At 39.0% G+C, this 17,034-nt stretch overlaps 1 protein-coding gene across 2 annotated transcripts; it reads right to left on the reverse strand.

Moving 5' to 3' along the window:
• On the reverse strand, positions 1 to 16,993 carry SLC39A9 (solute carrier family 39 member 9). Of its 2 annotated transcripts, XM_069017596.1 has the most exons (8): positions 16,814 to 16,993; positions 16,508 to 16,625; positions 12,640 to 12,748; positions 9,362 to 9,553; positions 6,860 to 6,928; positions 5,608 to 5,693; positions 3,586 to 3,720; positions 1 to 1,877 (listed from the first exon to the last, which is right to left on the reverse strand). In XM_069017596.1, the coding sequence occupies exons 2-8, from the start codon at positions 16,601 to 16,603 to the stop codon at positions 1,647 to 1,649; spliced, it is 918 nt and encodes a 305-aa protein (XP_068873697.1). In that variant the 5' UTR covers positions 16,604 to 16,625; positions 16,814 to 16,993; the 3' UTR covers positions 1 to 1,646. The 2 variants fall into 2 exon arrangements, with proteins under 2 accessions (XP_068873697.1, XP_068873696.1); XM_069017595.1 differs by having other exon boundaries at positions 16,508 to 16,993.
• Positions 16,994 to 17,034: the final 41 nt, after the last annotated feature.

The following is a 17,034-nucleotide window of genomic DNA, read 5'->3' on the forward strand; positions in this document are numbered from 1 at the left end:
TAAAGAAGTTAGCAGGCACAATGGGTTGTGCAGTTTAAGTAACAAACGGCATGAAAAACAGTCACACTCATTCAAATAGAAACAAGAAGCACTTCAGTTAAGAAGATATATCAAGACTTCAAAATTCATTTTAAAAAAACCAAAAAGAAAAAAGAAAAATATATTTGGCAATATTATCTTCAAAAGTGCAGACAAAGTACAGCTTAAAAGGGGTACAGCATTAAAAAGTTTTCCCCTAAAGGAAGAATTTTACGCTGATTCTGTGCACGTCAAGCATTCCTGACTTTTCAATGCACTACAATTATTAGAGTATAACATGTTTTGCATAAGGGAAATGGTGCCTGATAAGACAAAGCTGTGCCTTGGAATTGGAGGGATCTTTTACCACTCTTCTGCAGTGAGAGACATCAGCAATTGGCAGAAAGTTGTCCAGTAGATTCACCAAAACTAATGCTTATCAGTAAGAGGAAAATGAATAATTCCCAAAGGAAAAGCAAAATGTCGAACAGGTCCACTGGAAACCCATCGGTTGGGTTTTTTGTTTGTGGGTTTGTGGTTTTTTTGTTCAGAACTGCTTTAGAAACACTTTGTATTCTATCTGCAGCATTAATATTTAACTAAACATCTTGTTTTGTTAGCCATAATACCTTTATTTAGTGAAAAACCCACACAGCCCCCTACTGATTTCAGCAGCTCAGATTTTTGAAAATGAGCTAGTAAAGTTCTCTGGTCCCTCAACAGCTGTCTCCATCAGATTTCCACTCCTCAGAGCCCAGAGCAGCTCTATTTCAAACAGCACTATGGGTATCTCTCTCAACAGAAGCAGTAGTGTATCACAGTAGCCAATATGTAATTCCTGCTGACATTTTTGGTGCTTAACACTTGACTGACTTGGCAGAAGACTATCTCCCAAGAAACAATGCCTTTTTAGAATTTATTAACAATTGAATAAACAATCAAAACACTATTCTCCTTGCTTCTATCCTTCGTCTTAAACAATGGAATACACTGCAAAACTCATTTGCACTTCCTGAACCAGCTGATTTCTTACTCTAATCCTACACATTGTCTATATAATTTCTTTCCTATCAAGTGACACTTCTGTGACAACAGCAGTGTTATCCAGAGCTCCCAGTGTAGGCCATTTCTGCAATACAATTAGTGACAAGCATCACAAGGGCCAATCGCGCTGCCAGGACAATGTAGAACCGATGGGGAAGAACCCCCTTCTTCATTAGTGAGAATTCAACCTCTCACAACACAGCCATCCTTGGGTTTTGCTCTCAGCTGCAAAAGCTGAACTGCAGAATACTTTGGTGATTGCAATTTCATGATGAGTCGCTATGTTCTTCCCTGCTCACCTTTCTTAAACTTCAAGTTCCATCTTCCCTGAGAATAGGGCCAGAAGTAACAATTAAAATAGCAAGTGTCTTCAGAAAAGAAAGTTACATAGAATTTCCGTCCGGCTGCCAAAGTACATTTTGCTACACTAAAAACTTTCCCAGTATTCCTCATTTTTCAATCAAGATTCCCTCTGAACTCCATGAAGTAGATGGGATGAATGATGGGTAAAAGAATGATAAAGGGAGCAGCAGACATTTACTGCTCATGTCTTATAGAGGAGGAGAACAGTGAAATTTGAGCATTTAGTGATGGTGTCCAATGGACAAAACTAGAGGAATAAGGCATCCTAATACTAGGGCTGCCACCTCTAGACGACTGAGTCCTTTTCCTCCAGTTGATTCAGGTTTGTGGCTATGAGCAATTCCTCCTACTTCTGGGAGCACATGAACTGTCGCAACATAAAGGAAAGTCCCAGCAGAAAACAGCATAGCAACTCCAGTGGCATTGACTTCTGAAAGGGCTTCTTTGCTGCTCTGAAACACAAACAGCAAAAAAAGTGAGAATAAGCAGAAGTTCTTCAATCAATAATAAAAAAAAATTCTCACAGTATCCAAGCACAGAAGGATTTCTATCAACTCTCCCTGTCTTACAATGACAATGGCTTAGCATGATTTTTGTGTTTTGCACCTTCCATGCAGTAACTGGCACTCTAAAGTTGTGGGGGAGGAGAAAGGCAGCCCTCCTCCTAGTCACTTCACTTTGGACTTACAAAAGAAAAAGCCCTTACAAAAGAACCCTAAGAAAAGCAAGAAAGTCACAGTCTGCTGAAGCATCTTATTTGACCATGTCACAGCCAACATACCAAACAGGTTTTGAAAAAAAATTTCATATTGCAAAGTCACGAATTTTAGGGAGGATGCTCAAGATTGACTTTAAACAAGGGGTTCAAATAAGATGTTAGCCTTTAAATATCTGCTCCACTGCTCTTTGGAACCAAGTCCCAAAACATCACTCATTCAGTATTTTATTTGTATGTTAGATGTAAACACCCAAAACTCTTCCAGGATTTCCATGCAAACTTCATGAAGAAATGTGTCTTCTGCATCAAAACTGAGCACCTCTTCACCTCCATAATACGATTAAGATATGCTGCACATCAGTAAATGCAGTGAAATGCAAACCCACTCATATCAGATTCAAATGCTTCCTGAACGCTCTCTAACTCAGGTGTAATCTTAGTTCTTGTGTTTATTTCTCAGGTCATTTTTCCAGAGAAAGATACATGAGCTGGAACTATAAAACCACAGTGACAGCCCTGATGCCTTATCAATTCTCTGTTCTTTCTGAAGGGCAAAATGTAAACCCAACCCTTGATGAGAACACTTCAAAAGAGTGCTCAAAGAGAATTCTCTTTTCTATTTACAAACCCAACCTTTTTTTCTGCTGTCTCTTGTACTGTAATGTCAAATATAAATCCTATCCAGCTAAAGTAAAGGATTATCCCAGATGATTTATTTAATCTTTCCTCCCATGCCTTGAGTTTTGTGAGATCACATGTTATATCCTTTACAACACACCACCATAGCGCGTCACCAGCATGACACACCACAGTTCAGAAATACAGGAGCATACCAGGATATGCTATGAGAAGCAGAAACATTTAATTTGGACAGAGATGATAAACTCATGTGCAGTGTTCCATTTCACAGGCCATTTGTTGCACAGACCCAAAACACAACAATGTTTTATGGAATAAGGCAAAAAGACTGTTCTAGCTGAGGACTCAACTCCTGACACAGACTTTGAATATAAAGGACCACTTCTGGGATGGTGGGGGAAACCAGAGGAGATTATTTCCTACCTGCATATTAAAAGAACAATGCATGCAACAATGCTGAAAATTACTTATTTAAATAGGCATCAGCTAAAACCTGGTATATGAATAAATTGTTCTCAGTGGGGAGCAGCAGAAAAGATAAAACACAGAAATCAGACTTCTAAAAAAAAAAAAAGCTATATCAAACTCTATAAAGGAGTTATGTCACTGACTCTGATGGAAAAACATGGATTATTATCTTTCGTGCATTTATATTGCTACTTTTTCATCAACTTTTCTTAAATCTTCTTCTGCTGAATTTTTCAAGCAGTTTGGAATTATGTAATAAGAAACTCGTATCACAGTCCTTTCCCCAAACTTCACCACTAAGCTAGATTTTGGGCAGAACAAAACCACGGACCTACCTTGCTTAGCCCTAAGTATGTCACCATCGACATAACAGGTGCTGCTAACGCAAAGACCAGCAAGTGTTTTCTGATTCGATTCCGTTCTAGCCCAGCGTGCATCAGGAAGGAAACCAGGCCAAAGGCAGCTGGTGCCTGCAAAAAACAATATTCACTATTTACAATACCTTCTAAAACCCCCAGAAAGATGAGAAAAGGTTGAAATATGACTTATTACATTGAAATGGACTGAACTGGAAGACATTCAGGGTGGGCACTAGCATGCTGCAGCTAACCCAAATCTAGAGCATTCTGCAGACTGCCCCATCTTAATAACTGAACCTAATGGAAACTCATGTTCTGGCTATGAGAAAACACGTACTTGTGTAGTCATTATAAATACCAAAATATTCATTTTGACTGGATTCATTGCTATAATCCCTAAGACTCCATCAACTTAGGTAATTTCTTTTTTCATCCTGTTACTATCACACGTTAGATAGACAGGTTCTTCATCTGCAGTAGAAAAATTCTACAATTAACATGGGAGGGAAACAATTGCCCAAAGACAGGTAACAGTCAGCCTCCATGTTAACAAAGACTTAAGAGCTCTTTTGATTAGTTCATTCCTCTTCTCACCAGGAAGCAAACAAATACTTCCTTTTCCCTCTGCTGGCATCCAGTTTCTTATCCAAAAGGCATAGATATCCTACTACTCACACACTGAATTTACTGTATTTTTTCTTGCATAAAGACAATAGCAATCCACCCTGACATTTCTGAGGTAAGACATAAAACTAAAATACATTAAGCATTTTTATACAGAGAATCCTTTTTTCTTTTAAGCTTAGAAGGAAATCATAAGTGAAAAAAGATGAGAAAGAGAAAAGCATCAATCAGGATCAGAAGAACAGAAAAAAGATACCAGTGAAGAAATAATTTTCTCTTCTAATACCAAATATTCATAGGAGACATTTTCCTCCTCTAAAATTGTACAATTTCAGAGGTCAGTTAATTTGAACATTAAGAAGAACAAAAGCAAGTTTCACCTGGCAATAGCCGTAAGTTAAGCTCTAAGATATGACAGTGACATTGCCACCCTCAAAAAAAGTTATGTAAACCACAATTTCTTGCATGCACAAAGAAAAGACATAATAGATATGCATTTCCTAACAGTTTGGATATGTAATTAGGCAAGATTTCTGATAAATTTACAACTAACCACTGTAATCCATGCATGTGCTACCATAAGGCAAATTTGATCTGCACATGTATGTTTAGAGCCTATATAGCCAATAGGTACATTCACACAAGTATTAAGCAAAGATCACCCCATCTTCAAGAGCCACTGTTTGCTTGTCACCATCAGCAAAAGATTTGTTTTCCTACAGAAATGGTATGAGTGATGTTGAAGCTACTACAACAGAGGTAACCAGAAGTTGTAATTTAGTACTCTGATATTCAGTGGTTTCAAAAGACTAACCCTTTAAACACTAAAACCCTTCACAACAAATATCCTCCCCATTTTCTGATGAACGTCACGGAACCAAAAGATTGTTGTAATCAGCATAAAACTGCTTTCCCTCCTTGAATGCACTAGCATATAGTTCTGTGCCTCACCCGTTAGAACTTCTCTGAATATGTCTCTTACAGCAGTAGTAATCTAGGGTTTTCTTGTTTGGTAAATAAACACTACCACACTAGCTTCAGAAGAAGTCAGTGTGAAGCTGAGACACTTCATGAGCTACTCTTCTCTACCTATTTTTGGGAGACTTTTCCCAGCTTCTGCAACCAAGGGAGGCAGTAGGCAGTCAGAATTCTCTCTCATTTGCACCCCACTCAGACTTAGCATCAATCATGTGCTCTACTATCATACCTTATACCCGGTGATTTTTGGTCCTTGACACTGTACTAACCTCTTCATTTCAATGGCACTAAACACTTCTGTATTACCTCACTAATGAAACTGTAGATCTTTAGCAATTCCTGTGAGTGTTAACAGTCTTTTGAAGAACAAGTAAGATTTTTTTGATGATAACTCACCTTGTGCAACATAATCGCAACAAACACTATCAACTGGACACTAGTCTGAGAAGTAGAAGCTGCTGCACCCAATGCAACACCATCAGCTGAAAAAGGAGTGCAGATTCATGGATTATTCCTCCACATGAGCTTCCCCATCCCCTCAAAGGCTGACAGTAGAAAACATGTTGATTTAAGAAGCTCTGTTACTGAAAACTGCCATTAACAATAGCAACCCAATGGAGGATTCACTTGCCTTTGTTAAGCCATAACATTTCAGAGTATCAGACAACCCTCAACAGAAGCTGTCTCATATTTCCCAAAACCACAAAAACCATACCGGGAATCAACTCAGTGTTGACACATTCCTTCAAGTAACAAGGAACAAATTTGGTTGTTTTGGTCTTCTGTACTAAAAAGACTTCCGATCTAAATTTAAAAATCTGTTTTAGATACTAAGCATTGCAAGAATTTTAATTATTACCCTTTAAATGATTTTTCAAATATAAATACTATTGTAAATATTTTTTACCACTTACAATAAATATACTGTCTAAATGAAATAGAAAATGGATACTACATTACTCCTTAATATATAAACACTTTGGTTGGTGAAGAAGTATCTTTTTGATCAACATCTTCTGACTTATCTAGACAACAACCTTCAGCAGGACATGAAAATGCATCATATTTATACTACACATATATAGTGAAGAACTACAACGTGAACATCGCTTGACTGTAACATACACCGAACAATCAGTCCTTGCAAGTCAGCCTAAACGTGTTTCAGTCAAGTCTTTGTGCTCCACCTTATAATGTCTTTTTTCCCTGCAAGGTACTATTCTTTTAAATTAGTATTTTTAAAAAAAAAACATCAACCAACAAGCAAACCCAAAGGTGTTTCACACTACTCATCAAATGTGTTAGCATGTTTTCAAATTTAGCAGCTAAAGGAGTCAGCAAAGGAATTGAAGAGGCAGAGAGTGAGCATCACACAACCTTTCAGATGGGGAAAATAAAAGAGTAAAGAGTAAAAGAGAAAATTCTGTACCCAAATAAAACTCTGTGAAGCATCTGAGCTCCCAGTTAAATCTGGGGAAGATCCTTAGGTCTCCTTGCCTTTGTTTTTGGGGTTTTTTTTTCGTTTTTTTTCTTTAATAAAAAGCCACCTTCAAAAGCAAAACCCAAGTGTCTCCATCACACCTGAAGATGACCCACACAGCAATGCATGTACTTGTCAGGCACTAACAATTACAATTAACTGCATTACCTGCAGCATGCACTACTAGTCCCAGTGTTGTGGTGATTTTGGAATTGCCTGATCTTGCAGCTTCTGGATCTGAAACAGTCATGAGAACAGTTAGAATAAAGAGATCAAATTAATAAATTATGCTGGAAAAAATAATTGTGAGTATCACTGTACATATCTCTCCCAGCTGCTTAGGCAGTTGTACTCAAAACTACCAGCTTCTGTATTTCTGCATTAGACTTACTGTAAAATAGTTTGACACTTAACACCTTCAAATCACCTGAAGTTCTGCCAACAAACAAGTGACAGATTCGTAGACAATTCTTTGCAATTTGCAGGATCTCTCTCATAGGCTAAAGCAGATACTATTCTTAACCTCCTAAAATGAAATGTTAAAGGTTGGTGCCACCAAGAGAAAGAAAAGCTATTTTTGGATCCCAAGAATCCAGAACTGCTGCAAGAGTAAGGATGATTTGTCCCCACACAGCTCAATGTTTGTAGTTTCCTTCAGGTGACAGTCTGGGTCAGTTTTTGATGCAGTGTTTCTCTGGCAGTTCCTAGAAAACAATAAAGTCTATGTGTCACAGCACCAGCTGCAAAGATTTCCCTTTGACATTATACACCACAAAGGATAAATGCAGCTAGTGCTGCTTGAGATCCAGTGTTTGACCAGAATTGCCTGAACATTTACAGGTTAGCTCATTACACAGCACAACAGGGCAATATCAATATCCACCACTACACAATCAGTGGTGAAACTGTTACAAAGAATCGCTGCAGGGTGGGTAAGCCCTACACAAGTATAGAAACATCTTATTATTCAACTGTTTAATTCCAGACAGTTTGAACAGCCATGGCTGAATTATCCCAGTGGTCTGTAGGACAACTGTAACCACACCTACACAGCTGCTTCACTAAGTCTGCAGTGATGCCAAAACAGAAATTCCAGTCCTGTTCTTTCCTCCTGCCTGTCCCCTCGCCCTCCAGTCTCTTCATTCCCAGGCACCCATGTAGTTTCCCAATGAGCCAGATCAGGGAAATGAGCTAGCTAAAAACTAATGCATTCTCTTTGCTCAGCTTGATCTTCTGAATGAAGGGAAGCCTATGTGACTAATTAGCTGCATAAGCTGCACTTGCATGACAGCAATCGTATACTCCCAAAAAACGTTTCTTTTACAATTGTTCTGGATTGACCATTACTAAACACAAAGAGTCACATTTGACTTCATACCTTCACTCTGGCCTACTGAATTTTTCTAGTTTAGACAAAGTAACATCTAGTCACTTGGTAGATAATAAACTACAAGACATTGGTTCAAGAGAAAAGTGTTCTTCTTCAGTCGCTTTAAAAGACATTACAAAACATTGCTACATCTCCTGTGATGTGTACAGGCTAGATAAAACTTAATATTCTATTTTACAGTGTGTATCTCTAACACAGATCACAGTCAGTTTTCTCCTGGTATTTGCTATGACCAGAGACATAGAAAAGGGTCATAACCTATACAAACCAAGGATTCTTTTGGAAGAAAAAGAATCCTTGCTTACCTGCATCTCCCTAACATCCTCACTGCCATTATTTCTTTAGAAAGCTCTGAAAATCAGCTACCCATGGCCGCGGCTCCATTTACACTTCTTCAGGAGCACACAGCTGACATAGGCCCCGCACTGGCCTTTCATCTGGACCACCCCATACACACAAGTTGCACTATGAACTGACAAGAATCCAGCCAAAACATATTCCCCCTCCTTTGTGTGTGTGTTTTACTTTTCCTTTCAGATCAATTCCTTAGTTTTTCAGGGCCAAATTCCAGCATCAGAGGACATCGTGTGGGTGAAAATGAGCAGCCAAAGGCAATAAAATACCTTTTCAAATGGTGGAACACCTTTGGTGCATCTCAAGCTACATTCTGAGCATGAAGTCACAGGCAGGAAACAAAGGCAACCATAGGCAATTTTAGAGTCTTGCAAGAAACTGACAAATCTTTATACAAAGCAGAAAGAGTATTTCGAAGTAAGTGAGGCTCTAGACTAGTGTGGGAGGCCCACCTATGCAGTTACAGAGCTTACATCTAATAATCTCTGCCACCTTACTTATGATAACTTGTTGTTCTTTGCAAATTTTACCTACATATACGACAATTAAGTAGGAAAAAACAAACAAATATAAGACTAACCTGAAGTATTTTAGAGAGCCAAAGAAATCCCCTATGAGTGATATGGTAAAACAGACAATAACTCAAGCATCAAGTCACCCTTCACCCCCACACCACACCACACATGCTCATACAGTTATTTCATCTTATTGTGGAAAGCTCTCAAATTATGGTCAATTTTGAGATAGATTTCCAGCATAAACATTTCCTTGGTTTAAACATGAACCTTGGTTTATGTTTTTAAAGCACCTACTGAAACTCTGGACATGACTGGACAAATTAAATCCCAGTAGCATTCAAAAATAAAAACTGCAACTTGTTAATTAAGACTAATTAGCAAGTCTAACTGAAGTGAATCTTTACTTACCATCTGTAGAGTGTACATGAGAGCTGCCTATCTGATCCACCAACAGCATGAAGACAAAGCCGAGGACAAGGGACACACCAATGTAGGCATGCAACCTGGAATGGTCGTGGCCATGCTCATGTACAGCTGGGATTTTCGCTACCATCTCAGACTCAATCACATGCTGCTTCTCGCTCGCTGGGTGATGCTTTCCTGTGAAAGGCAAGAGAACAGATTAGGAGACAGGAGACTAGACATGGCATAGTCGCTTCTTTCCTCCTCTGCAAAAGCCTCCCTCACACTTTCCTGGACAATATACAGAAGTCCTTGTCTAAGGTCTTTCATAGACAGTGTTCTTAGCAAAGCCTGGTTGGTTTCTTCTCATACATCTTCAGCATGGAAAAGCAAAGAAAGCATTACTATGTTATAAGCCAAGCTGCATTTTAAATACAAATTAATTCACAAAAATTGCTGTATAATTCCTTTTTTAATTGAAGCTGCCAGTTTTGTCAATATTCAGAGATACCGTCAAGCAGTTACTTCATTATCTTCACTTAAGTGAGAAAATACAGGATGAGGAGATAAAATAGGTTCCATCTAATAATAGATTTAATACCATCTTTAACTGATGCTGAGATACAAACAAGCTAGTATTGATACATCCCACTGATATAGACTATAACAATAGTTTAGTCAAGCACACTGACCTACAACTGTCAGTACCATCCCAGAAACCCAAAGTCCAAGTCCTAGGGATGAATGATATGTGGTTTTTTCCTTTCCCTACACAAGCTATTAAAGCTTGCCCATGCTTTTTTCATTTTGAGAAGGTCTTTTGGACAGCAACTACTCTTCAGAAGCTTTAAAAACTTATACCAACAATTTGACTTACTCTAGCAAGTCATCATCTTGCTGGAATATTCATACATCTTCTTGGATGAGACAAGTTTATGTTCATCCCACTGTACAAAACATCACAATGCCATTACTATAATCAAAGCACATCAGAATAGGCTTGGTAGCAAAGATTTCAAACATATTTTTGCTGAACAAGATTGATCAATAAAATTACTTTGGACCACACAAGATTTTTGCCATCTATATTATGAAGTTGACTTTACTTCAGATCATTTCAAGCCGTAAATCTGTGTAAAACTCAGGGCAATCTTTCTGACAGTGGTTATACAGTTTCAGCAGCTAAAACAAAGGACTGAAGTCAGCAAAGAAATTTTATTTGCTGGTAGTACCCAAACCAAGATTTCACTACACACATACACAGGTCTATGATCAAAAAATAATCCAAGTCCTGATATGCTGTTTGCTCTCAGCCTACAAGGTCAAAAATTAGAAGTTATTTATTCCATAGTCTGTGGGTAAATACAGAAGTAATAGTAAATTATTTCCATATCAATGAAAAGCAGTCAAGTGCTTGATAGCAAGCAACCAGTCAGAGTTAAGCTACACCTGAAAGAGGGAAAACAAAGCCCTCTTTTTGTTCTTCTACTTACATGAATATACGTCAATGTTTCCCTTAGTTGCACCTTTCTAGGCTTAATTATGTAAATAGATGAACTTGAAAAAAAAAAGAAAGCTGTTCTCATGGTCTTAAGTTTGATTTTGAATATCCTACTTTTCCAAGAAAAATATGAGAAATATTTTTTGTAGTTAAATCTGTAATACCCATTAATTCTGCCCCTTTGCAATAATAAAAAAAAACTTTACAGATAGACTGTTGTTAGACAATACTGTGAGTCAGACATCAAGTCTGAAGCCATTCACAGACAAACTCTTCTTTCCTAGATAAATACTTCTGCTGTTACTACTACAGTACTGGAAAGTGTCTTTTTCTGCCATACACTAACAAAGTTATAGCCCATACAGCTCTACACAGCAAGCTGTCGAGTCATACATGAACAGTATGCCCCATTTAGTGAAAAAGTATTAAAACCCACAAATGTTCACAGCAATTGTATTCATTGCTAGCTGTACCATTACAAGAGAAAATTAGTCTACTCAGAATTAAAATTGAATAGAGAGCAAACCCACAACTACAGCTCATTAGAGACATCCGACATCAGAGTGCACAAATTATAGTACAGTATAAAACCATAATCAGAGCTTCTTTCACTTCTTGATAAAGCATGATTTTATGTATTATCTTCCATTTATTCTAAATCTAAGCAGAACAACATAAATTTAGTGGAAGCTAAACCAGTATACATTAAAGCATATTACTAAAATGAAATATAAAAGTTTAGAAACACGAAACCCAGTACTACAAGAAAAGCAAAGAACTACAGTTACCTCTCAATCCCAGATCAGCAACAACACTACACCAGATGTTTGCAAGGTTCTTTACAGCCTCAACTTTATAGTGCTTTCCCCTGCAATCAGCAAGTCATTGCCACTTCAAACTTTTGATTCTGAGAATACTGGAAAAATCTCATACATGCAATGGCCATCTAACAGCACAAGTCTCCAAGCAAAAGCAAAATTTAAAGTGCACTCCAAACAGAGGTGATGAGCACTGGCTATTTAAAACAATGTCATAACCTCAAATTGAGCTCTATTAAGGTGGTAAGATATGCTCCACACAAACCTCCCCGCAAGACACAATCTCTGCTCACTTTGAGCTCTTCATTAGACATGATGAGGTGGTGAAGACAGTGACAGTAGACTAGAACTGGATGCTTGAACACAGAGATTTAGAGGTGTAATGTATACCACCACCCAAGAAGAAATGCCTGCTACTCTGTGAATTAGCCCTATACAACCATAATTTTCAGCTAAGTATATTAATTCCAAGATGTTCTTCAGCATCAGAGGAAATTCTTATTAGGGCAGGGATACAAATCTGTAAAACACCTCCTGCAATTGTTTTAATGAGAAGCTGTCTAAACTACAAAAAGAAACAGCAAATACTCCATAATTTCATTCTCTGCCAAAGGCATCCTTACACCTCCTTTGAAGTTCCAGTGGCAGTTAAAATTTAACTCTCCCCAGAATAAGAAACACTACACATGACCTATCATAAAAGGCTGTTATTCCATGAACAGTACAGTATCCAGACAGACAAATGATTCAATAACTCAGGAAGAGTCATCAATCTACAGTCTGAACACATCCTTCAATGTGCCATATGCCTACGGTAGTTCTGCATTTCCATGCCTGCTTTGTGTCATGCTGCTGTGAAGCTCTTCCACCAATCTCATGCTAAAAACCGTAAAAAGGAGCCTTGGTATATCATAACACCATGACCTAAGTTATTCTGAACGAAGCCATCTGGGTTTGGTTCTTACCCTCCAAAATGTCTTCGTAAAGTGCATGTACTCCTTCTGGCACAATGACAGCCAAGGCAGTTCCACACAACAGCCCAGCACCCAGAACAGTCACCAACTTCAATCTCTCCTGCAAGAAAGTACAAAACAAGTATCAGCTTTAAGAATGAAAATGCTTTCTTTACTCTCCCTTATTAAGGGAGGCTGGGGAAGGGGGTTACTTGTACATAAATATTGAGCACTTGCAATTAAACCTTACCAACAACACATAAACTTAATGTTTTTATAGTATAGTAAAGAATAATAGTTTTGTTAATATTTTTGGAAGAATTTCTGTAACAAAAATAGAAAACACGCATTGTTTATGAGTACTTGCTGCTATTACTTAGCGTTATCTTCCTAGTTATATTCTAGTTTGGGGCAAAAAGCTTAGACATCTCTTCCTCTCAACCTAATTACATTCTGTTTTACCAATAAATTCACCAATTCACTTCCTTGTGACTACACTGACAGGCTAAAGACAAAGCCATGTACTAAAATCCAAATATATAAACATATAATGGGGTCTAAAATATGACAGTTTGCAAAGGCCATTACTCATAATTTCTGTAACCCCTATCACGTAACATGCAGCAACCATGGGAGTTTAGATCCTCCTAACAACTGTGTAGCAAACATTTTGTGGCAGGACCATCATCATCTTCCACGCTCAATGGAAGTCTGAGTGCCACCAAAATACTCATGTTAACTACTGAGAACCTAGAGACAGAGGTCAGCATTTGAATAACAGGAAGCCACTTGTTGCATATCATTATTATGACATCCATTCTCCTTCATGCACTGTAACGACAAATCGTTCAGTCTCACCGAAATGTGCAACACTTGCATAGAAAAAGCAGGAGGCACTAGGGACGTGCACAGCCAGCTTCCTGAAAGCAAGCCAAATGTGACCATAAGGGAACAACTGCAGCGTTACTGGGGAAAACTCAAAGTGTAAAGTTGCCACAAACATGCACTGCATACTAGCATATGTAATAATTATACTTGGTAAATTGTCATACAGTGGCAATCTACATGAGAAGATAAATTTTCAACATTTGCTGTTCATAAAGTAATTTTGCAAAAATACAGTATCTTACAAGGATAAAACCATTATTTTTGTCTACAACTATAATATCTTTTGCATACATACATAAACACAGAGAAAATTGTCAGAAGGAATACTGCTTTATTACAACTGCAAATACAGACTATAGCTTGCTTTCACTTGGGCACCTGTGAATTTTAAAGGTCCATGAAAGTAATACAGACTAACAAGTTATCATTACAAGATAAGCCTTCACATCCTCTTCAGTACAAAATAGTTAGTGAATAGTGAATACAGAAATTTTGTAACAACAGCCTACATAGATAGGCAAAAGTAGTATAGTTTTATCCATTTCTGTTAAATACATTCGCATGTTAAAAAAGAAGAGCAACACAGTAAACAGTGCTAAAATTCCATGGAAAAAAATCTCAAATTCCTTAAATTAGCAAACTGTTCCACTGCTCAATATTTGGCATTGAAACTCTTACTCAGACCTATCAAAAACTCACACCTGCTTTCAGCAGGAAGTGGCCCCAGTTTCTGCCTCTGTTACACCACCACAACATTCAAACTGCTACAATTCTTGGGGATTTTTTTTGGTTTTTTTACATTTAGACTACACTTTAAGAGATAGCCTCAGAACCGGTACAGTGCTGTTTCCAGCCCTAAATTAGACCAACAGAGTCCTGTAAATTAGGATTAAGCTGAAAGGGTACCTCTGCACACAGAACTAAGGCAAAGCTCTGTTCAGTTTGTACCTTTTACCACCCATGTTTAGTCATACCTGCCCTTCCTGGTGTTTTATACTTTCAAAAATATCCTAATCTAATAGAAACAATAGAACACGACATGAGATCAGAACACAAGTAATAAATTCCATGGCAAAAAAAATAATCTGAAGGAATGTATTAACACTAATGAATAATTTTATTTTTCTCCAGTACCTGAGGTCTCTTATGCATAGCATTCACTTTTGTTTTCAACTCAATCATTACATTAGCCAGTGGGAAGAGGCATTTTTACTCACTGTGGCCATCCACAAAACTTTTTGCAAACTATAGAATGGACCATCCAAACATTCATTTCAGTTTGAAATCGTCTTTGTTGCGGAATCCTAAGCAATAATTTTAAACTAAACAATTATAACTTCTAATTAGACACTTCCAGGATTAGCTAGGATTTGTACATCATGGGCAGAGATATTTTGCTCTTTTAAACCAGCATTGCATGCAAACCCTTAAAATATCTTAAATAAAAGACTTAAATCAAGTGTAAAACTGAGTCAAGAATTTCTGAGAGCTTAAGATACCACAATAAACTTGACTGCACATTTGTGTACTGATGGTAAAATACCACACACACAAAAGGCTGATAAAGATGTGATTACTGCTCAGGCAGTTTTGGATCCACAACAGACCTGTATTCCTGCAGCTGCGGGAAGCCTAGAAAGGTTTAAGAGACCACTGATTCAACTATACAAAGAAAACACAAAGAGAGATCAAGAACCTTACCTCCAAACAACACTGAATATAAATTATGAGTTAACAGGTGACTATCAAGCACATACATGACTAAATGCAAAATTAAATTAAAAAAGAGACAATATTAGCACATGAGGCAGCACCCTCAGCAAATTTGCAAGAAAACCCTTCGTGGGCTTCAGGGGGGAAGTGAGTTTTGAAGAGCAAGGCCGTGGAAGCAAGAACACTGAAGACACATAAGGCAAGGTCCACCAAAGCATCAGATGAAGAAGCACTGGCAAAACAGAAGTCTGCTGATGTTCACGTGAAGATGTCCAAATACACTGTTAGGTTGAAATTCATTTAGTTGAGTTGTACTTTTCCTAAAATGAACAGCCTTTCCTTCCATGCTGCTCAGGGTCTACAGCTCCCAAAGCCTCCTAGTAATAATGGGACCAAAGGACAAGTGCAAGCAGCCCTCTGACTTGATGGAAGACAAAGGCACGTTTCTCCTCCAGCGCCCTGCTTCCCAAAAGTAGCACTACTTCCAAGAGAAACGGGCACCCCTCATGAGAGTGCTCTTACTGCCTTAGAACAACTGAACTCTCACTACACCATACCTCCATACAGTAACCATCATTTAGACAGAGAAAAACCCCGTGGGTATCAGAGGATATTAGGAAACTTACAGAGACTGTGACAATCGTCATCACCTCAACAACCATTTCTTAGACGAAGCCAAATATGTTTAATGAGGAACTCCTGCACTGTCTGGAAACTTACCCGATCCAGGAAAGTCTCCCTCTCCTTTAACAGTATCTTAGTTATCCAAGGTATTTTTCCAAAAGAATGCCTTGACTTTCACGTGGCAGTAACTTGAAGTTCTACAGTAATCAAAAAGCTAAGGTTTAATTTTCAACAGTGCAAGCTGTGAACCAAGGTTTTCTGAGAATATTCTTGGAATTTTTTTTTAAAGCCTTAATTTGAGCAGCCCATAGGCACATAATAAGAGATAATCTGTGACTTCATCAATTTCTTACACAAGCTTCTAAGAATAGCCATGCTTATTCATGTCCTTATACTACATGCTGAGACTTCACTCGTAACAGAGACTCGACTCAAATGTGGCAAGTTTAAGTAGCTTCCGTACACACTGTGAAGCAAACAAAATTTCACACAGCAGTTTTGAATGAAAATTAATACTGCACTCGGAACTTTTTAAGTTACAGCTTCATCCTTAACAGCGTTGCCGGATTGCAAAGGGACGGCACCAACTCCTACTGGGAGATGCCTCTGGTTTCTCCGTTAGCAACCAACGAGCAGTTTGGCGGAGCTGTCTTACCTCGGAAAAATTAACCGCCAAGGGTATAATCCCTGCCACATAGCAGGCGACCAGCATGGCCAGGGACAGCAGGCAGATGGAGGGGAAGTCATCCATTTCGCCGCTTTCTGTCCGGTCCCTTGAAGCGAAATCCAACAGCAACTTTTCCACCTCGCCCCACCGCACGCCTCAACCCGTGCAGACACCGAGCTCCCAGGAGAGGCTTTCAGCCATCTCTCTCTCGCCTGGCGGCAGCGGCCGACTCGACCCCCAGCCGGGGGTGTTCGGCCAGCCCGGGGGCGGCCGGGGGGCGGGAGCGGCCCTCACCTGAGGCGGGGGAACTTTCACCCGCACCGCGCCGCTGCCAGGGCAGGCGAGAGGGAGGGGTTGGAGACAGCGAGCAAGCAGGCGGCTCCTCACGGCGGGGCAGCCTCAAACAGGGCCGAGGGGACCCTGCGGCACCTGCGCTCCCACCCCACACCCACGGCCGCTGCCCCGGCGGCCAAGTGGCACCTCAGCGCTTCCCCTTCCGGGGCCGCGACCCGCCC

The sequence above is a fragment of the Aphelocoma coerulescens genome, chromosome 5 (genome assembly GCF_041296385.1).
Source record: "Aphelocoma coerulescens isolate FSJ_1873_10779 chromosome 5, UR_Acoe_1.0, whole genome shotgun sequence".
Classification (NCBI taxonomy): domain Eukaryota; kingdom Metazoa; phylum Chordata; class Aves; order Passeriformes; family Corvidae; genus Aphelocoma; species Aphelocoma coerulescens.